Below are 22,380 nucleotides of genomic sequence, written 5' to 3' on the forward strand. Positions count from 1 at the left end.
GGACAGTGATCTGAGAAAAAAATGGAGTGAGGATGAGAACCCAACAAGATTAAAAGAAACTTAAAGAGATACCAATTAGGTACTACATGTGGTCCTGAGTTAGACAAACAACCATATAGGACATTTTTAGGACAACTACGGAAGACTAGGGTAGATTGATATTTTACTGCCTTGGGTATGTATTCTTATAGGATTGGATCTGTTGGGGTATAAATGTTCTAATGGACATTTAAATAAGAAGATAACTCATATCACATGCCATTCCTATGGTATTCGATTAAAAACTATATGGAGAGCTTTCTATGTATAAAGCAGAATACTAGACAACATTTGTAAATGATCCACTAAATATGAAGTAGTTCCTTATTGTTACTCATGTCTCTCTATTAGGCCTTAAACATACAAAAAAAGAGTAGACTTTTTTTTTCAGGAATGAAGCAAAACTTTCTTTTTGCCTTTATGGGCACTGTTGCAAACACAGTAAGTAGCATATGCATATAAAATATGAAAGGAATAACCCTATCCAGAAGCATGTCCAGCCTCTCTTTATTGCCATGACCCCACCTTCTGGCTGCTACGAATCACGGAGTGAAAAGAACCATGGCTAAAACTAATTGCTATAGTACCAACAATCATAGACAAGAGCCTGCATCTAAAACTCCCATTAAGGAAGTTTATGTATATAGTAAATACTTTCCTTGTTTTTTCTTTGGTTTCCTGGTCGCTTAATTACATAAGCTTCTCAAACAATGTATCTTCTTTTCCCTATTAACTAGAACAGATGCCCAGATGTTTTGTTGCAAACATTTGTCTAGAATTATTCTGTTTGGTGTTTCTTGATAGCAATCAGAAAATTAACACCACTTAAAATTATGTAAATAGTCAGAAAATCAGACGGCATTTTATTCCTGGAATCTGAAGCATTCAACAAAAGAGAACTTAGGATTCTTTGTTGGCATAAGCCCTACTGGTTCATGATGACTAGATAAAGGAAGACACCTACCAATCACTTTCCAATTAAGTCATCCAGTTTTTTGAAAACTGGGTAGACCATGGAATGCATTCTTTCTGTACCTTAACAATGCTGGCCATTACTCTGCTAAGCTATAGTCTGGCAATGTGCTCTTTGAGCTGTGGCAGACGTGTTTTCTTAGCTTTGGACCCCTCCCCTACCTTGGGAGGTGAATCTTCTCTAATTTACTTTTTAAATAAACTGCGTTTTCTAATCTGAAACAAAAACACAATGTTACAGAGGTCGATCTAATGCTCTTTTTAAACGTATTTAAATATCTATCTGTAAAACCTATAATAGCCTGTAATAGCTTGCTTGACATAAGTAACTCCATTGGTAACAGATCCTCCATCTTAACCTAGAAATAACCCCCTTGTGTAACCTTCCAATAACCTTCCCGTAACCCACATTCTTGTTCCCCTTGGTGCTTGGAAATTCCCTAGTTGCAAAATTCGTAGCCATCTGTACCCTTTCACAACCAAATATTCTGCCAAGAAAATGTAAATCAAACTGTACAGCTTATATAATTTCTGCCTTCAAAAGCCCTGCTCACTTTGTTCAGGGTAGAGAGATCTTTCTGGTACCAGTCACTCTCGACAACCGGCTATTAAAGAACTCATAATTCGGCTCTCTGCATGTTGGCATCTCCTTACTCGCAATCCGGCTATAACAGTATATACAAATCAGTAAGCATAACATCTAGCACAGGGCCACAAATACTTGGTGATAACTACTTTGGATACTTTAGATAATTGCTTTGGAACTTGCTAAGTTTCATTTCTTTTGCAGGGTTGAGAGGGTACTTTTGTTTAAGTCACTACTTGATGAAAATTCTGGGCCTTGGGGCCTAGTTTGGTCAAGTAATCCTGTAACTAATTTCATGTATCTGCTACTTTGGACTGCCTAAACTCCAATGTTGTTGACAAGCCAACAAGAGGTAACCATACATGTAAAAGAGTAAAAAGTACACTATCTCTCACAAGTCATTTTTAACACTTTCCCTTTAATCAAGTACTCAATCAAGTTTGTTATGGAAGACTTCCCAGCTCCAAGAAAAAGTCATTAAATTGTCCAAGCTTTAAATACTTAAACCTACTGGTCAGGATAATAGCTTGTGAGTACATCCAAATGTGTAGGAATAGAATTAGTCTTCTGGTCAACCTCCAAAATACTGAATCCTGTGCAGTGAGATCTAACATATTATCCTTTACAAATTTTTTATTACTGTTCTTTAAGATGCGCTTATATGTCCAGGATATACATTTTTAAACCAACCTGCAAGGCCTCTACATCTTGAAGCCAATCTCTGGCTTTCTGCACTGAGTCTTTCAGAGTCGCACCATTGGGCAGATATGCAGGAATCTCCTCAATCTCCTTCACTGCTGTAGCAAGGCTATTCAATGAATGCCGTGGCCTTCAAAATTTAAACACAAAGACTTCATAGTATCTTACATGATGGTTCATTTTTCTTTTCTTTTTTTTTTTTTTTGAGTTGGAATCTCACTCTGTTGCCCAGACTGGCGTGCAGTGGCACACTCATGGCCACCATAGCCTCGACTTTCTGGGCTCAGGTAATCCTTCCATCTCACCCTTCCAAGTAGCTGGAACTACAGGCACATACCATGCCTGGCTAATTTTTGAAAAAATTTATTGTAGAGATGAGGTCTCACCAACTTGCCCAGTCTGGTCTCAAACCCCTGGGCTCTGGCAATCCTCTCACCTCAGTCTCCCAAAGTACTGGGACCATGGGCATGAGCCACTGTGCCCAGCTCGTTCATTTTTCTTATGGTTATCAAACAGACTAGAAAAATCCTTTTCAAAGAAAATTCAGTGTGACAAATAAGTTTTTTCAAATGGCACTGACTACTAGATAACAAATTAAATAGCTGCAAATGGTTATATAAGATTTAAGAGCATCTGGCTGGGTGCAATAGCTCACACCTACAATCTTAGCACTTTGGGAAGCTAAGGTGAGAGAACTGCTTGAGGTCAGGAATTTGAGAACAGCCTAAAAGCAGCACAGAAACTGTCTCTAAAAAAATTTTTTTCTTAAATGAGCGGAGTGTGGCATTGTGTGCCTGTAGCTCCAGCTACCCTGGAAGCTGAAGTGGGAGGATTGTCTGAGTCCTGAAATTCAAGGTTACAGTGAGCTATGATTGTGCAACTGAATGCCAGCCTAGGTGACAGAGAAAAACCCTGTCTTTTAAAAAAGCACTAAGTAATAATTAAGTAAAAAGTATAAAGCATTAATTAACTTGATTTAAGAGCATAATTTTTTTTTTTAAAGAAAACAGGATTTATTGAGAGGACAGAAGAGCTTCCACAGTGGGAGGGGACCCGAGCGGGTTGCCCAGATTTTATAAAAAGCCAATGACTCAGTGACACATTTAAGCTCTACTTAGTCCTGACTTTACGATGGTATAACTACAAACTTTCATATTCAGAAGGTAACTAACTTAAACTAGATACATTGTCAAGATTCATACCAGTTTTTCACTAAGAAAAGGAAAATTCTTTAGGATATTAATATACTTAAAGCATAGTACCATAAAATTTTATGTCTTCTCTGCTCAGTAACTACTGCATTAGGATTACAACAGCATGTTAATAACCTAGATTTCTGAATGCTCTACATTGTCAACTTAACCAATGAAATCTGTCACACAGAAAGCAAGATTAGGGAGAAGCTTTATTCTCTTCTCCCCCTCATATGGCTAGTCTGAGTTCAATCAAATCCCTCAAAAACAGATAAGCTACCCTGAATTACTAAACTGTAGCACAAATATACAGTGCTGTTCCTCTTCAAAATTACCTGCAGTATCTTCATTTTATAGAACAATACATATTAACTCTCAGACATTTCCTTTAAGACTCCTTGGGACCTAATTTTTAACTGTGGATTTACACAGTTCCACCTATTTGTAAATATTTTCTCAAGGACAGTAGTAATGAGTTTCATGGTAATTTCATTAAACTACCTCTAGAAAAGTCATGTCCATTTGATTCATTCATTTCATAATCATCAAAAGAAGGAAAAATTAGTACTTTTACCCAGGTCCTAAAGAAGTCTCCCAATATCTCATCTATTTCTACATGTACTCTACATGCATAACTATAGCTATTGAATACTGGCTATATGCCAACCTATGCTTAAGATGGATATATTTTCCAACTTTCCCCAAGGAAGAGATGTGAGATTGCTTATTTACCTGGCCTTGAGGAGACTCTTAGCTTTATCATCCCAGTGCTCTGATACTGTAAGCAGTTCCTGCAGCCGGGCCATAGCTTTTTCCACTGCCGAATATGGGGCCAGCCCCACACCTAGGTCTATGAGACGTCTCATATCATCTAAAGTGAGGGAGCTGGGGTCTAGGCAAGCTTGCTGCACCTCTTCTAGCCAACGGGATTGCTCTAGACGAATACGCATCTCAGCAAGCTGTGGAAGTTCAACATCAAATTCAAAGCTGACATCGAGCAAGTCCTGCAGCTCAGCTGCACTAGGCATTTCCTCAGAGAGTAATTTCTGGCTATGCTGTTGGAAATCTTCTACACGATTCAAGAGATCCTAAAAAAAATACACAGGTTGTTATGTCAAAACAGTAATGTCAGTAATTGGCTTCTTTCAAACTTAAGAATCTTAAAGAATCTTATCATCCCATTTGCTTTTAGTAACAATATGGGTAGATTAAGAAAACATCTAAGCTCACTGACAAACAAGAGGCTACAACAGAGACCTTATACCAACTGTAAGAACTAGTTGATGGCTGGGCTCGGTGGCTCAGCCTGTAATCCCGCACCTTTGGGAGGCTGAGGTGAGTGGATTGCCTGAGCCTGCAGGTTCGCGACACGCCTGGGCCTCATCTCTACAATAAATCAAAAAATTAGCTGGGCGTGGTAGCACATGCCTGTAGTTCCAGCTACTTGGAAGGCTGAGGCGGAAGGATCGCTGGAGCCCAGCAAGTTGAGGCTGCGGTGGCCGGGAGTGGCCACTGCACTCCAGTCTGGGTGACGAAGTGAGACTCCAACTCAAAAAAAAAAGAACTAGTTGATGGCCACTAGCTGATGGCCACTATCAAAGTAAAAATCTCAGGGAGGTCAAGTGGAGAGGATCACCTGAAGCCAGGAGTTAAGACCAGCCTGAACAACATGGAAAGATCGCTCTCCGAAAATAAATAAAATTTAAAAAATAGCAATAATTTTCAACTTTATCTCTTAACTATGGTCCTATTAAAATATCTTACTATACAGGTACCAATGTGTTATTAAAAACATCTGCAAATAAACATACAAATTAATCACTAAAGAAGACTACTTAATGATGATACCAACCAAGTTTATTTACAAAATATAGGATTACCAAAGTATCCTCCCATACATTCCTCTCTGGTTACCTTTAGCAATGGCGTTTGACTGAGGACACAGGGGAGAGCATACAACTGTGTTACAAACTGTCGGAGCTCATTCACTGTCAACTGATTTTGGGATTTCCCTCCACCAGATCGAAACCTATAAAGAAAAGGGTCCAAGGAAGTCATGTAAGAACATATATGTCCACCACTCCCAAGCTTCAATGTCACAGGAATATAAAACAGAAGAAAAAGCCAATCACAACAGGTTTCCAAGTTTAAGTGCCAGTAAGTCCAAACTCAAGTAGTCAGAAGTACACACCTAGTTTGCCTTTTGCCATTAAGCAACTGCTGTGCAACAGAAGCACACTTCTCTGCATCCTGGGTGACTAAGCGAAGGTGTCGCAAAAGATCGTTGTCTGGGAATTTCTTCATTTCAGATTCTTCAATTAAAGCCTTAAAGCTGACAAGGCCTAGGAATAAAGAAAAATGTCACCTTTCCTGTGATTATTATGTTTATTACTACTGACATAAAATTCAGAAGGGGAGATTGCTTTTGTTAGTTCTTATCTCGAAGTGTAAGTTTAAAATTCTTGCAATGTTTTAGATCATTAATTCGTTCATTTGACTTTTTTGGGGGGTGTGACTGAGCATTAAGTTTTTTAAACAAGGGACTAGACTTCAATGTGGGAATGTTAAGACCTGACAAGATATACAAAAAAAATGAAAAACTGACTTGTGAAAGCAAACACACATCTGATTGTGGCTTGAACCACCTCTTCCTCCTGCATTTTATTCTGTAGTTGACAGTCAACTAGTGTGCTCAGTTTCTAGAGCAAACCAGTTACTCAGAGACAGTGACATGGCTCCCTTCCCCTAAATGAAAGAGGTCAGAGTTACCTGCTGAGCTACAGAAAGGAAAGCAAGCAAAACACTTTGAAAGAGATAGAAAAGAAAGTAGTGACTTTCAAAGAGAATGACAATTGCCAGGAACCTTAACTTTCATTAGAACTAAGAAGTAATAAACTAGCATTTCAGAGACTCCTAATTTAATGTCATGGTGCCTTTGTCATAAGATCTGTTTTCATTTTTAAAAAAGTTTTTCAGCCAGACGTGGTGGCTCAAGCCTGTAATCCCAGTACTTTGGGAGGCCAAGGTGAGAGGACTACCTGAGCTCAGGAGTTTGAGAACAGCCTGGGCAACTTGGTGAGGCTTCGTCGCTAAATAAATAAAAAAACAAGCTAGGCGTGGTGGCACTCGCCTGTAGTTCCAGCTACATGGAAGGCTGAGACAGAAGGATCGCCTGAGCCTAGCAGGTCGAGGCTGTGGTGGCCGTGAGTGTGCCACTGCACTCCAGCCTGGGTAACAGAGCAAGACTCTAACACACACACACACACACACAAAAAAAAGTTTTTCAAGGGTTCCATATGTAACGCGAAACTTTTGTTTCTGAGACAAAGGTATAGTTTCCAAACAATATGAATTTTGTTCAACAGATGATGTTGTACATTTCATATATCAAGACTTTACTGTGACACAAAGACATCTGCCTCATCCACGCCTGGCTTTAAAACCCTCTCTGCTAATGCTCTGGAAACCTGGCTGTGTGGGGGATAACCACGAATGAGGTCAGGCTGCTCCGAGTCATCTGTCTTGTTGACTTTAAGTTGGCTACATCACAATCAGCCCCAATTTGTGAGTTCACCAAGTCATTTTCAGTATCACACACTTTTCTTCTTGTTGATCTTTGCCTCCAAAGCTTCATTCACATTCAAGGCCCATTCGTTATAAGACTCTGCTCGAAGCTTCAATGCATTCATCATAGGGTAGAGATCATCCAGAGTGTATCTATACCTAGAAACAGAACACCAGACTTTGTTTTGAGACATGTTGCTTTGGAGAAAACTAGACGTTTTATTCTCAATATTTCAGCCCTAGAACAAGGATGTCATTAAGCTTTTAGTAAGGATGCAGTGTTTTCCATACCAAAAAAAATATCATTCTTCCTACTCACCGCAATTTATATTTATAAGGAGAACAGGAACACAATTCTTTTACATGATGTAGGCAAACAAGCAGGCCAGGTTTACAAGAACAGGAGATGGCAGACATGAAGCACGTAGTTTTGCATTTTATACACTGACGTTCATCATCTGGCAACAGTTCAAAATCCATTCTTTCCAAATCAACTACTCCCTAGAATAAAGGGGTACTTTATAGACTCCAAAGGATAATATAGTCTACCAGCACAAAACAAACATGCAGCAGTAGTGGCGTTTCAAAGAAAAAAGTCTCACCAAAATTGGGGTGTATGATTTAAAGTAAGTGTTGAATACAAAGTAACAATGACCTTGCAAATACAGGCACGTTCATTTGTCTAAGGAGAATAACTTTTTGGACAAGGCAGGTCTTTATGCTTGATTTGAGTATGAAAACAGTTTATTAATAGCTCCGTAAAACTACTTAGGTTAGCTGTCTATTCTATTCTGCCCCTAAGTGGCCCTGTCCACATTTTAGGAATTGATAAGAGCAAAGGAAAAGTATACGCTTCCTACTTCTAAGGAAATACTATATAGGGTTTCAGAGTGATCTTGCTGGAAAATCTATAAAAATAACAAAAATAAAAGGAAAGAAGATGGGGCAAGTAGAAAAGGCTATTATGCAGAAACTATTGAGCACAGGAAGACGCTGAGTGGCCTCTTAGACTTTTATAGGAGAAGCTATCTGGAAGGATGTCATTATCTGACTAAGTTAGAAAATTTGTGTGGTAGGAAAGACGGAAGTCATAATAAAACATTTCCTTAACTCAAAGACTGTCAAGAAAAATAAGGTCTTGAACCAGTACGTTTCAACATAGTGTGTACCACCTAACATCTAAAGGGACCTTCTGGGATATAACTTTTGTCATCCAAAGACCAAACTTCTATCACCTTTTCTCCTTATCTAAAACTAGATCCAGACCTAACCTTGAAAATGTTATTCCTGATTAAATCAGTTTATGAACCATCAGGATCCTTTGCTCTACTCTTTTATGTTGTACAATCTGATCATTTCATAGCTGCTAATTATATGAACTGACGAAGATGAGAGGGTAAGAAAAATGCTAATGAATGAATTTTTGGTTTTAATCTGGGATTAATTATTAAAAAGGACTTCATGGGATGGGGATAGTTAGAAAATCTTTATTTAAAATGAGGTTAAGGGACAACTATGGATTTTAGCTGAGAATGAATCATATAGTTCAGACCCAATTTTAATTTGTAAATCCTGTATCAGGAAAAAAATTCTAGTTCTCAAAGTTCTGAAATAGCTACCATTTTTAATGAAAGATCCTGATAAATCGCTTAAACCCACTGGGCAGTGTTTTCCCCAACTGCAAAATGTCAGGGGAAGGTGGGTAATCTACTAGTTATTCATAATGGGTTCTAGAGAGCCAGCGCTCTAGGATTCTACCCAAAAAGGCACATTTTAAAGAAATCAATGTGACTCTATTTGCAGATATGATTGTCCAAAAAGAATCTATGAAAAAGTAACTAGAAATTAAGTGACTTCAGCAAGGTTGCAGGATACAAAGTCAGTGTACAAGAGTTAACTGTATCTCTAAAGAATAGCAATTAAAAAATTAGAAATTTAAATTTAAAAAAATTATTTATAATAGTGCCAAAAAACGTGAAATACATAATTATATCATGTCCATAGTCAGGGATACTCAATATCCTGAAGCTATTAATTCTCCACAAACTATCCATAGGTTTAACGCAGTTCTAATCAAAATCCCAGCAGGAATTAATAAGCTGATTCTAAAATTTACATGGAAGAACAAAGAAACTAAAAGAGACAAAACAATTTTTAAAAAGAATGAAACTGAAGGACTTACACTGCTGATTCCAAGGCCTTTATAAAGCTACAATCATCAAACCCATTTGATATTAACAAAAGAATAGACACACAGATCAAAGTGACTAGAACAGAGTCCAAAAATAGGTCCATCCAGGCTAGAGTGCAGTGGTACACACACAGGCACTGCAGCCTCAACCTGCTAGGCTCAGGCGATCCCTCCACCTCAGCCTTCCAAGTAGCTGGAACCACAGGCGTGCACCACCACACCTGGCTGATTTTTTAATTTATTGTAAAGACAAGGTCTCACTTGCCCAGGCTGGTCTCAAACCTGTGGGCTCATTTAATCCTCTAACCTTTGTCTCCCAAAGTGCTGGGATTATAGGTGTGAGACACCACACCCAGCCAGCAAAGATTTCTTAAATAGAATACAAAACAAATGATCCACAAAAGAAAAAAGTTAATAAATTAGACTGCATCAAAATGAAAACTTCTGCTCTTTGAAAGACAATGGTAAGAGGACTGAAGACAAGCACTGACAGAAAATATAGCAACACACTTATCCAACAAAGAACTGCTATGCAGGATATAAAGTATCTCACAATTTTTTTTTTTTTTTTTGGAGTTGGAGTCTCACTCTGTCACCCAGACTGGAGTGTAGTGGATGCTCCCGGCCACCACAGCCTTGACCTGCTGGGCTCCAGCGATCCTTCCACCTCAGCCTTCCAAGTAGCTGGAACTACAGGCGCACGCTACCACACCCGGCTAGTTTTTAATTTACTTGGCGTCCCAAAGTGCTGGGATTACAGGCTGAGCCACCAAGCCTGGCCAAATCTCACAATTTTTAAAAAAACAAATAAAAAAGGATAAACATATGAACAAATACTTCAAAGAGATAGACATTCAGATGGCAAATAAGATCAGCACAGATTAAAACTACCATGATATATTACTATATGTCTATTAAATTGGACTTAAGGGAAACCAAATAGACTTTAAAAAAAGATGTAAAATGATATTAAAGTGATAAGAACCTTACTAATACATACCAATTTACGGACAGTTTCCCTTAAAGCTTTCTCATCCTCGATCATAATGGCCATATCTTTCTGAACAGTTGAAGCCACTACAACATCTAGCACATCAGCCTTGGAAGCCATCTTGCAAATCATCTCATCATGGGAAAACACACAGTAACGGTGAAGTAAGCGATAATGCTCCACACACTGTCGGCCTAATGGTAGCTGTGTCAAAAGACAGAAGGAAATTATATAACATTCTTCTTTCTTCTATTTGCAAAGGCTTCTGATTTGAATTATCAAATTACCAAATATTACATTCTGGGTCATAACACAGATCATTTTGCTAACCCTAAAACCAGATTCCCAGAGTAGGCCCTAGGCCTTATTTATTTTTGCATTCCAAGATATGGCACGTTAGGTATCTTTATTAAAAAGCACTTAAAAAAATAAACCAATCTATCAGCAATGTATTGATGTTCACAACAATGTGGAATTTTTTTTTTTTTTTTGTCAGAGTCTCACTGTGCCCAAGCTAGAGTGCAGTGGCACGCTCACAGCCACCACAGCCTTGACCTGCTGGGCTCAGGTGATCCTTCTGCCTCAGCCTTCCAAGTAGCTGGAGCTACAGGTATGTGCCACCACACTTGGCTGATTTTTTTGATTTGCTGTAGAGATGAGGTCTCACCAAGTTGCCCAAGCTGATCTCGAACCCCTGGGCTCAGGCAATCTTCTTGCCTCCGCCTCCCAAAGTGCTTGTATTACAGGCATGAGCCACCATGCCCAGCCAAAAATGTAGAATTTAATTGGAAATATGAATTTACACATTTCCTGAAATAATTGTGGTGAACCGGTAGAGTTAAACTACTTCAGGAAATAATAATACTCCAAAAGCTGCATAATGGAAAGTAAGTATAGACACAGTGAGCACCACTAGTCAGAAAAGTACTGTAACAAAGTTATAATCCATTTGATTTAACACCACACATACTTCCTCTAGTTTTTCGGTTAATGAAAAGTCTTAATACTAATATGAAAATTAAACTTTGCAATAACTGAAGCTAAATGTGTCATTAAATTGCTGTGTTGTGGATAACTTAAGCAAGTCTTCAGACTGAAATTATTTGTTACCAGTCTCCAATGAGATGCTGAGCTTCAGTCAGAATATAAATCAACAGACTTGTTTCTTCATCAAGAAAGTCTTGCTACAAAACAAAACAATGTCAGCTGAACTAAGCAGTATGCTTAGTTAATATATGCTTGACTTACAATGTGGTACAAGTGACTTATCTCATTGTGGACTGCTAAATAATTTGCAGACGGGCCAGTTGAATAGCAATGGGTTGAAGCATCTAAGTACATGACACTGTTTAATACATTATATACCATTTCCCCAGGAAAAACAGTAAATTAGAAAAAGGTCACTAAATAATAATTACATACCCAATCAACAGTGCAGAAGTTAACAGCCTCAGCAAAATTAAAACCTTGGTTAAAACCACTGTGGTAGGCTCTTGGAAATGTAATCACAAATTCCCCAGCACACTGATTAGTTCTGTAAACCTAAAGAGACAGAAATGGGAGATCTTAAATAGTGACATTCTCCTGAGTACCACATGTTCTCACTCATAAGCAGACCCTGACGTTTACCATAACACTGTAAGAAAGGGATTGGCAGGAGTGGGATACTGCTGGGGTGGGGGGCACATAACTAAAAAAGGGTACTTGATCTCAAAACAGAGAGAGGCCCAAACTTTACCTGTATGATGTCCACTTGTATACCTAATCCTGAATTGTACTCCACATCTTTAAAATAAAATATACTTTTAAAAAAAATGACATTCTCACTAAAGATAATCTGGACATAGACCATTAGATGATTCTCCAGAAAAAGCAGCTTTTTTTAAAATTTGGAGTCTCACTCTGTCGCCCAGCCTAGAGTGCAGTGGCACGCTCATGGCCACAGCAACCTTGACTTGTTGGGCTTAGGCAATCCTTCTGCCTCAGCCTTCCAAGTAGCTGGAACTACAGGCAAGCGCCACCACACCTGGCTAATTTTTGATTTATTGTAGAGATGAGGTCTCGCCAAGTTGCTCAGGCTAGTCTCAAACCCGTGGGTTCAGGCATTCCTTTCACCTTGGCCTCCCAAAGTACTGGGATTATAGGCATGAGCCACCACGCTCAGCTGTCAGCTTTCTAGCAAAAATGAACCAGGAAAAAATAAATTACTGTGGTAGAATATCACCTAGAGATACTAATTTTTGCCACAAGATGGAGCAGTACCCCCAGAAGAAGACCAAAATTGATTAGCATCTGAACAGAAAACAGCTTATAACTATAAGAAGCTAGCCACATTACGGTTCAAGACACATCTTTCCAAATATAGATACAATTAAGAATATTCTAATATTATCCCAAAATAGAATCTTCTACCACCTATTAAAGAGATTCCACTCTAATTTCAAGAATCTCATAACATGAAGCCTCTCCTGGTTTGGAACTCCAATTTATCTCTCATCATTCCCCTCTTCTTCCCAGCCTCGCTTCAAAAGCATCTATATTGCTCTAGGGCACACAAATCCTTGTATAATGTTATTAGATGACTTTCAAGCCTCTATACCGCTATATCAATGCTTCTCCAATGTGTGGTCCCCAGAACAACAGCATCAACATCCACTGGGAACTTATTGGAAATGCAAATCCTCAAGCTCCACCGCAGACCAACGGAATCAGAAAATCTAGGGGTGGGGCCCAGCTGTCTATGTGGTAATATGCCCTTCAGGGTTCCAATACACTATAAAGTTTAAAGACTACTATCTATCACAGGAGTACCATCCCTTGTACCTGGACTACTTCCTCCTTCCCAGAATCTTTGCCAAATATATTTGATCATTTATCAGCTCCAGCTCCTATTTCAGATATTATCTCATTTATGAGTCCTTTCTGATTCTCAATAGAGTCAACATATCAGTTTTCTAGTTGGCACCACTGAGAGCCAACCACATTACCCTTCCATTATTTCTATAAGCACTTTCTTTTTCCTTGAATTTTGAGTCCCTAAATACCCAAAGAGTTCATTCATTTATCTCTGTAGGTCCAGAATACAGCTCCAGATAGTTTGTTCAATTATTAAAACACCAGGGCCAGATCTAATTTAGAGAAAGCTACTCTTATTTACCAATAACTATGAAGAAAGAAAAAAAAAAATCAATGAGGAAAATACCAACAAGGAGGAGATGGCGGTAATGTGGTACTTACTGATCATTATTTTCTAAGCTATGGTCCATGCATAATTTATGAACCTTCAAATAAAAGTCTATTCTGTCTGCCCCTATTAGCAAGCCTGTGAACCCAAAAGCATAAAATTTAGGTCACAACAAAATTAAGAATTCAGTTTAACAATGTAAATGTATCATTTATGTTTTATTTAGCTAAGATGAACTATTCAACTTTATACATTTCAATGTGGCCTCCTGAAATATCTTCAGCATATTCTCCAAAGGGAAGCCAACATAGCCATGTGCTGCATAATGACATTTTGGTCATAGACAGACCTCAGATCAATGGTTGTCCATAAGATTACAATACTGTACTTTTACTGTACTTTTTCTATATTTAAATATATTTTTAAGTATACAAATACCACTGTGTTACAACTGCCTACATTATTCAGTACAGTGAGATGCTGTATAGGTTTGTAGCCTAGGAACAACAGGCTCTACCATGTAGCCCAGGTAAGCAATAGGCTACACCACCTAGGTTTGTGGAAATACACGCAGTGATGTTCAAATGATGATAAAATTGCCTAACAAGGGCAACCCCTTCGAATCCCCTCCCACTGTGGGAGCATCTCTGTCCTCTCAACTGGGAACCCTAAAATCCAAGTTCAAGATCTTCAAATGTATTTTCACTTGAAATAAGTTTAACTGGGGGTGAAGGTGTACTATAACTAAGATCTACCAAGAGCGTTATTTCAATTCATCATTTAAAATTAAGATCATGTAGGGTTTTTAGTTTTTGTTTTTGAATCAGAGTCTCACTCTATAGCCCAGGTTGGAGTGCAGTGTGGACTGAACACAGCTACCATAGTCTTGACCTGTTGGCCTCAGGCAACCCCTCCATCTCAGCCTTCCAAGCAGCTGGAACTATAGGAGTGCCACCACACCCAGCTAATTTTTTGATTTATTGTAGAGATGAGATTTTGCCATGTTGCCCAGGCTGGTCTCCAAACCCTGGACTCAAGTGATTCTCTTACCTTGGCCTCCAAAGTGTTAGGATTACAGACATGAGCCACCAATGCCTGGCCTAAAATCATGTAGGTTTAATAAAATAAAATTATTTTTTATAGTAGGGGACAGGGTATGAAGGATTCTGACACCAGAGTTTATACTTAAATACAACATAATCTAGCCATTTTCACAGTAAATTACTGTACATTGAAAGATTTTTCAATTTTGTTTTGTTGACTGCAGGATTAAAGTTATTCAAAAATAATAGTTCAGAAAGAATTAGTGGTGATAGGTGCACAACTGTGGATGTACTAAAGCCACTGAACTATACAACGAAAAGAAAAGCTATTGCACTTATTTGCAAAGCAAGACTGTTAAGCAATCTAGTTACTGCCTGCAACAAATAAGTTTTTTATGGTACATGAGGATCGAGTCCCATTGTGTTAATGCTATATAGTACCAAACTGTACCGAACAGCTGTTTCTGCTATCAATTACACTATGGAAAATACATAACCAAATCAACTTCATAAAAAATAAGTAATGTTGGAAAAGAGAAGTAGTGAATTAAGCCTGAGTGGCAGGAGGATTAACCCAGAACATACAGGCACTTCATGAGTCATCAGGGTATTGGGGTTCATGATGGTCACAAGCTGATGGAGCAGGTCCGGCTGGGACACAAAGAGCTCTGGAGCTAGTTTCTTCATTACATTTTCTAGCTGCTCAGCAGCATACCCTGGGACTCCATACCAGGTTTTTGGCTCACCCCTGGAAATAGATTATGAAAATAATTCAGTCTGCAACACCAACACAAAATGGTTAATCAGTTATATTTTTCAGATCCTGCTTTATAAGACTAAGCTACAAAGGAATGTTGAAACCAAAGTATCATTAGAAATGTAATCCTAACATATGTCATGCATTTTTCCCCCCTTCGAGTATAAAGTTATAAACATGAGAATTTCCATCTGAAGTCTTTCTCCCCCTCCCATTTTTATCTGACCCTTTAGAAAAGTGCAGATATCTAGAGTTTCTAAGAATATAGAGTATCACATTAGCTGCAGGATATATGGTTATCATAATTTCTATAGCAACTGACAAGGGATGGCAACTCTCCATCTTCCTTTTCCCTTGCCCATTCTGGCAGATGAGGTTAAATCAAACGCTAATAAGGCAATTAGCATTTCTAAAGAGCTCTTATTCTTCAAAGCACTTTAAATTGTCAACCAATTAATCTGAAACATCCCTGTGAGGTATGGTAAATATAATCTTCATTTTACAGCTGGGAGCAATTGCCTAGGGAAACAGAACTGATGCTATACATACATATGCCAATTCTTTCTTGTGGTACATCCTCAAAATTCCTTATGTAAGGATTTGAGTGAGTTATAGATCTTCAAATATTTTTTAGAAGCAAGATAAATAGCCAGGGGTAGGGGAGGGGGAACAGATGTGAAGAAATAGCTTTGATTGAAGAATTTAAACAGTAAAGCATTTCTCAGAAGTATCTGTACCCACATCTTCCCCATCCCACCCACACATTTAAGGATGAGGCTCAGTCTACTATTCATAGTGATGCCTGAATTCAGCACAGCTAAAGAGAAGATGGTAGTCACAAGGAACTAGAGGACACTGTGGCACCTATATTCCACTCTTTTCCCAAAGGGATATCTGGGCTACTATTTCCACCAAATGGGATTTTTTTTCATTGTAAAAGGAAAGTTCAGTGGTTTTTCTATGAGTAAAGATTTCTTTACTTCAGATAAAATCTATCTACCTTCTCTCCGAGAAATATGTTATATTTGCAAAACAATACGTGTGCAATTTCAGGGAATTCATGGATGCTTTAGGAATCTTTAAAAACCACTGTCTTGTTAGGATTTCTGTCCTAATGGTAGTGAAAAACTTTAAGGAAAAAGAGTAGATCATCACTCTTTAGACAGTTAGAATACATCGGAGTTCAAAAGGAATGCTTTCCTACCCAGTTTGAATATTATTCATAGATTCTATTTGGAACTTCTCACCAATGCAGGTAATTAATTGAATAGCTCCAGTGGTCTTCAATATGCCAACAGAATGAAGAAAAACACATTCCCACATACAACCAAGGAAGCTTCATGCCACATATGTCAGCAGTAATGTGAGCAAGGACAGACTGCTCCATTACTGGCATATTGTTCAAATTCCAGCCACTATCAAGATACTCCTAAAAAGAAAACAAAAGAGAAAAGTTCAGCTAAACCAAGCTAAGCTAACAATTTAGAATTGTTTTCAAAAGGCTGGCTAAAAATGAGGGGTGGGTGTAGTACAAGAGGAGGGAGCAATGTGCCGACTTCTAAGATGCCCAGAGATGAGTTTTACCAAGTTTTGAGCCTTATATAAATGGATTCATACAGTATATACTTTTGTATTTATCTCTTTTTAAAAATATATATAAAGAGAGAAAGGAACATATGCCCTGAGTCCACTTACATAAAGTTCAAAAATAGGCAAACAAATCTATGGTAATACGATTTAGGACAGTGATTATCCTGAGGAGATAGTGGTTGGCCTGAAAGAGGAAAAGTAGTGAAGGAAAAGAGGGCAAAATGGCCTGAAAGAGGAAAAGTAGTGAAAAAAGAGGGCAAAATGGGAGACTGCTGGATGCTGGAAATGTCAGTACTGGTTACATGGTGTGTTCAGTTTGTGAAAATTCCTCATATTTATATAAAGACTTGAAAAAATCTGACTTTCCTACCAGGATGGAAATAGCAATCTTCCTAGAAGTTTGCTAGTATGAAAAATATTAGATTCATAAACAATCAAGTTTTCAAAGATAGACCTGTTCCCAATCCCTCATGTTTTCTTCAAAAGGAGAAACAAAGGTTATAGAATCTGAAGGTAAAGGGTGATAAGTAATGTTCTCATATCACCTCAATGTAGTAGTACAGTTAGGACTCAAATTCTTCTGCAGGCCCTTTCTACTTTTCTAGAAATCATTAAAATCAGGTAATTAGGGATTTGCTGAAAGTAATCATAAGGTACTCCAGGGCAACTACGTAGAATTTCAATAAATAACTCAATTTCCAAGCCACTACCATATGGGCTTTTATTTTTCATAGCAAGACTGCTATTAATCCAGTATTATGCCCTTTAGATCAAGGATATGCTGAACTGCAGCTTTAAATGTAGAGCTTCTCCCCAGACTAAAAGTGCCTCACAGTTTGAGTCTACCTCTTCCTCGGGTGAGAGTTTGATTTTTCCATCTCGGACAGGAAAGCCACTGCCAAATTCCTTTGAGGCGATATCAGCTCCATATTCCACTGTGACATCCTCTTCAATAGTGCTTACCAATCTCCAAAATTCTTTCTCAACCAGCTCTGTGGGAACCATCTGGAGATACAACAACAAATAGAAAAAACGAGTTTCCTCACAAACTGTGACCAATCTGCCTAGATAAGCTCAGTGATATGAATCAAAGAGCAGTATTCTAAGGAAAAACTGTGTCCATAATGTTTCATAATTGACGCCATGCAATTTTTATAACTAAAAGGCATAAGAATTAAGAATTCATTTTCCCCTATCACCAACCTGGCCACAGCTGCAAAAGAAATCCAAGGAAAACAAATTGCTGGTATTTACAAACTTGAGGTGTTTTTGTATTTTGAGAAATGTAACACAAACTGTATAGTATTAATGGTGTTACCTGAATGATACTTTGTACTTTGAGATGCTTTCAAATACATTACCTGAGTCTATCCTTTCACTCTTTTCACTAGATCTGACCGAGAGTAATGTAAGTACTGAAGATGAAAAAAGACAGGGTATAGAGCATGACAAAAAACAGCCGTTACTTTGCAGTAGCCTGTCCTTAGAATAAAGAGCCACCAAATGGAGTTCCAAGGATCTGCTGTTAATCTGGTGTAAGTACAGAGACAGGTAACTTAAATGTCTATCCCTCAATGTCCACATCTTTTAATATCCATCAAAATACAAAGTTTACCACAAATAAAAGAGGTCACAGGCATATCATCAGGACTGGTTAAGCAAATATATGGGGAAATGTTAATGCACGAGGTGGCAAAAGAACTGAAAATTCAAATGGAGTATAAATTTAAGCCCATTAAGCAAGTAAACAGTCCAAACTAACAGCTGATTTAGCAATGTTAGGGGAAAACAGTGTCACTCATAAATTACTGGTGTGCATAAATTTATATAACAATTGGGATGGAGTGAAGAATAACTCTCATCTAACCGTAGCAATCATCCCAAGAAAATAATCCAACTAAAGAGAGTTCTATATGCATGAAGTGTTTGCTGCAGCACTGTTAGTAGTGAGAAAAACCATGGGTTAAATATCTAGCATTATTGTAGTGAATTTTATTGCTGCTATACTCATTTGATGGAATGCTTATGTTTATGCTTCCAAGTGAGTAAGAAAGAATTAACAACAGGCTATTAACCTGAAGTTTACAATGCTAACTTATGATTATATAACAATATACAATAGAGTGCTCTCAATGCGTAATACACTGCTGGGCACACACAGTGATTCAATAAATTTTTAAGTTTTCTTTAAATTACATTTGCTGGGTTCAAGAATTGCTGATGATTTCCCTTAATGGTATTCTGTTATTGTTGCTGTATGATTTGTGTGGAAGAGGTACCTTTAGAGAAATCCTTAAATAAAATATTAGAACGTACTTTAAAGTATTATGAAATTCAAATACCACTAAACAAACTAAAGGTTTCATTCTGCATGATAATGACTAGCAGAGTGAGTCCTCAGCGAGGCATGGTGGCTCATGCCTGTAATCCCAGCACTTTGGGAGGCCAAGGCAAGAGGACCGGACCATCTGAGCCTAGGATTTCAAGACCAGCCATGGCAACATGGCAAGATCTAGTCTCTCAATAAAAAAAATAATTAGCTTGGAATAGTGGCACACATCTGTAGTTCCAGCTACTTAGAAGGCTGAGGCAGGAGGATTGCCTGAGCCCAGCAGATCGAGGCTGTCGTAGCCATTACTGTGCCACGTGTCCAGCCTAGGCAACAGATTGAGACTCCAACTCAAAAAAAAAAAAAGAGGTCTCAACTAAAATCTGCATTCAAGTACACTTTTAAAATTCTAAATCAAAGCATATATATGTACATACATGGACTGGCATGTTGAAGTAATCAGATTTGAACGCATCTGCCATTTCTCCAAAAGTACGGAGGGTATAGTCCCTGGCTGCTTGTTCAAAGCCAAATGCTTCTTGTGGCTTATTACATTCCTGAAAATAAAAAAGAAAATTATGTTCTATGCAAATGCTAAATATCTGGTCAAACATCAAACTGACAGATAAAAAAGCAAGGTTTTTATTTATTTATTTTACTTATACGCTAGGTCTATATTTTTTTAAAATTTACCTGCCTGAAAAATGGGGTAATTCTCATAAGCAAATAAATTATATTTATTTAATAGTGAGGAAATAAAATGTCTATTTTAACAACCACAATGTGGAATAATTTAAATATTTATAAAGCAGCAGCCTAAAGATTTGACTTCCTCCAGGATCAAATAATGTTTTTAATACTAAAAAACTAAAACAGAGACACATCAGGCGCAGTGGCTCACGGCTGTAATCCCAGCACTTTGGGAGGTGGAGGTGAGAGGACTGCCTAAGCCCAGGGGTTCGAGACCAGCCTGGGCAACTTGGTGAGACCTCTTCTCTACAATAAATCAAAAAAATTAGCCAGGCATGGTGGCGCACACCTCTAGTTCCTGTTACTTGGAAGGCTGAGGCAGAAGGATCACCTGAGCCCAGCAGGTCGAGGCTGAGGTGGCCATGAGCATGCCACTGCACTCTACCTTGGGCGACAGTGAGATTCTCACTAAAAAACAGAAATAGGCTGGGCTCATTGGCTCAGCCTGTAATCCCAGCACTTTGGGAGGCTAAGGCAAGTGGACTGCCTGAGCCTGCGGGTTTGAGATCAGCCCGAGGAAGCTGGCAAGACCTCATCTCTACAATAAACCAAAAATTAGTTGGGCGTGGTAGCGCATGCCTGTATTTCCAGCTACTTGGAAGGCTGAGGCAGATCACCTAAGCCCAGCAGGTTGAGGTTGCGGTGGCCATGAGCCTGTCACTGCACTCCAGCCTGGGCAACAGAGTAAGACTCCAACTCAAACAACAACAACAACAACAAAAAAAAACCTAACAAAAAATAAAAATAAAAACCAGTGAGAAACAATGTACTCTTGAGAGTGAAAATAATCAACATATAATAGATCCAAAATTGAAATAAATCACCTGATGGAAACAATGGCTCTCAGAAAAACAATATTTGATTATAATCTAATAATGCCATCAACAACGAAACACTGAGGTAACAGGGGCTCCCCTAGATCTTGGTAAGCCAATGAATTGAAATATTCTAGATCCATTGATAATGTGATCCCTATAATGATATAATATTTAAATCCTCTAACACCCATGGGCCCTGCTCTGTCCTACACCTAATAACCTTCCCTTAATGGGGACACCCTTATGTTTTAACATTGCCATATAAAAAGCACTAAAGCTTTTATATCCACACTGTATTTAAAATAAACCTCCTTACTATATATTATAATACAACTCTAACATAAAGGTAATAGACCGACTGCTTCAAAATACAAAATAATACTCATATAGGTGATAGTAAAACCCTTTTAGAGTTTAACAGTATTTAACAGTGATACCAAGCACTACGAAAAACACCAATAATCACATTGCTATATGAAAATGTTTATATAAATGCAAAAGCAGATTACTAAAATTACTTATGTAATTTCATTTGTTTAAAGGAGAAAAAAGCCTGGATGAATACACCAAGATATTAACAATGGTTTTCTATACACTGTGAGATCATAGCTCTAGATTGGTCGGTCGGTCGATTGGTCGATCTATCTATCTATTTATCTATCTATCTATCTATCTATCTATCTATCTATCTATCTATATGGTCTCACTCTGTTGCCCAGGCTAGCTATCTATCTATCTGTCTATATGGGCTCTATCTATCTATCTATCTATATGGTCTCATTCTGTTGCCCAGGCTAGCTATCTGTCTATGTATCTATCTATGTGTGTGTGTGTGTGTATATATATATATTTTTTTTTTTTGAGTCAGACTCTCACTCTGTTGCCCAGGCTATCTATCTATCTATCTATATGGGCTCTATCTATCTATCTATCTATATGGTCTCACTCTGTTGCCCAGGCTAGCTATCTATCTATCTATATGGGCTCTATCTATCTATCTATCTATATGGTCTCACTCTGTTGCCCAGGCTAGCTATCTATCTATGTATCTATCTCTGTGTGTGTGTGTGTATATATATATATATATATATATATCTTTTTTTTTTTTTTTTTTGAGTCAGAGTCTCACTCTGTTGCCCAGGCTGGAGTGCAGTGACACTCAAGGCATCTATCTATCTATCTATCTATTTTTTTTTAGTCAGAGTCTCACTCTGTTGCCCAAGCTGGAGTACAGTGACACACTCAAGGCCACTACAGCCTGGACCTGATGGGCTCAGGTAATCCTTCCACCTCAGCCTTCCAAGTAGCTGGAACCACAGGCGTGTACCACCACACCAGGCTAATTTCTTTTTATTTATTGTAGAGACAAGGTCTTACCAAGATGCCCAGGCTGGTCTTGAACCCCTGGGCTCAGGCAAGCCTCTCGCCTCCGCCTCCCAAAATCCTGGATTACAGGCGTGAGTCACTGCGCCTGGCTTATATCTCTATTTTTTTTTTTTTTTGAGTTGGAGTCTCATTCAGTCGCCCAGACTGGAGTGCAGTGGCCGCTCCCGGCCACCGTAGCCTCAACCTGCTGGGCTCCGGCATTCCTTCCACCTCAGCCTTCCAAGTAGCTGGAACTATAGGCGCGCACTACCATGCCTGGCTAATTTTTTGATTTATTGTAGAGATGAG

The 22,380-nt window shown here is 38.4% G+C and overlaps 1 protein-coding gene across 3 annotated transcripts in view; it reads right to left on the reverse strand.

The window, feature by feature from the left end:
* Window positions 1-22,380, reverse strand: part of KDM5B (lysine demethylase 5B) — a 51,705-nt gene that overhangs the window by 16,006 nt on the left and 13,319 nt on the right. For all 3 annotated transcript variants that reach the window (XM_008048123.1, XM_008048124.1, XM_008048122.1), the window contains 12 exons: window positions 19,576-19,695; window positions 17,656-17,814; window positions 16,467-16,648; window positions 15,048-15,210; window positions 11,658-11,777; window positions 10,245-10,439; window positions 7,373-7,554; window positions 7,088-7,212; window positions 5,681-5,831; window positions 5,404-5,518; window positions 4,222-4,577; window positions 2,288-2,426 (listed from right to left, as the gene is read on the reverse strand). In XM_008048123.1, coding sequence (XP_008046314.1) covers window positions 2,288-2,426; window positions 4,222-4,577; window positions 5,404-5,518; window positions 5,681-5,831; window positions 7,088-7,212; window positions 7,373-7,554; window positions 10,245-10,439; window positions 11,658-11,777; window positions 15,048-15,210; window positions 16,467-16,648; window positions 17,656-17,814; window positions 19,576-19,695 — 2,007 coding nt within the window. The remainder of the gene's footprint in view (window positions 1-2,287; window positions 2,427-4,221; window positions 4,578-5,403; window positions 5,519-5,680; window positions 5,832-7,087; window positions 7,213-7,372; window positions 7,555-10,244; window positions 10,440-11,657; window positions 11,778-15,047; window positions 15,211-16,466; window positions 16,649-17,655; window positions 17,815-19,575; window positions 19,696-22,380) is intronic.

Source organism: Carlito syrichta, unplaced genomic scaffold, assembly GCF_000164805.1.
Source record: "Carlito syrichta isolate Samal-C Ts95f unplaced genomic scaffold, Tarsius_syrichta-2.0.1 Scaffold120546, whole genome shotgun sequence".
NCBI lineage: Eukaryota > Metazoa > Chordata > Mammalia > Primates > Tarsiidae > Carlito > Carlito syrichta.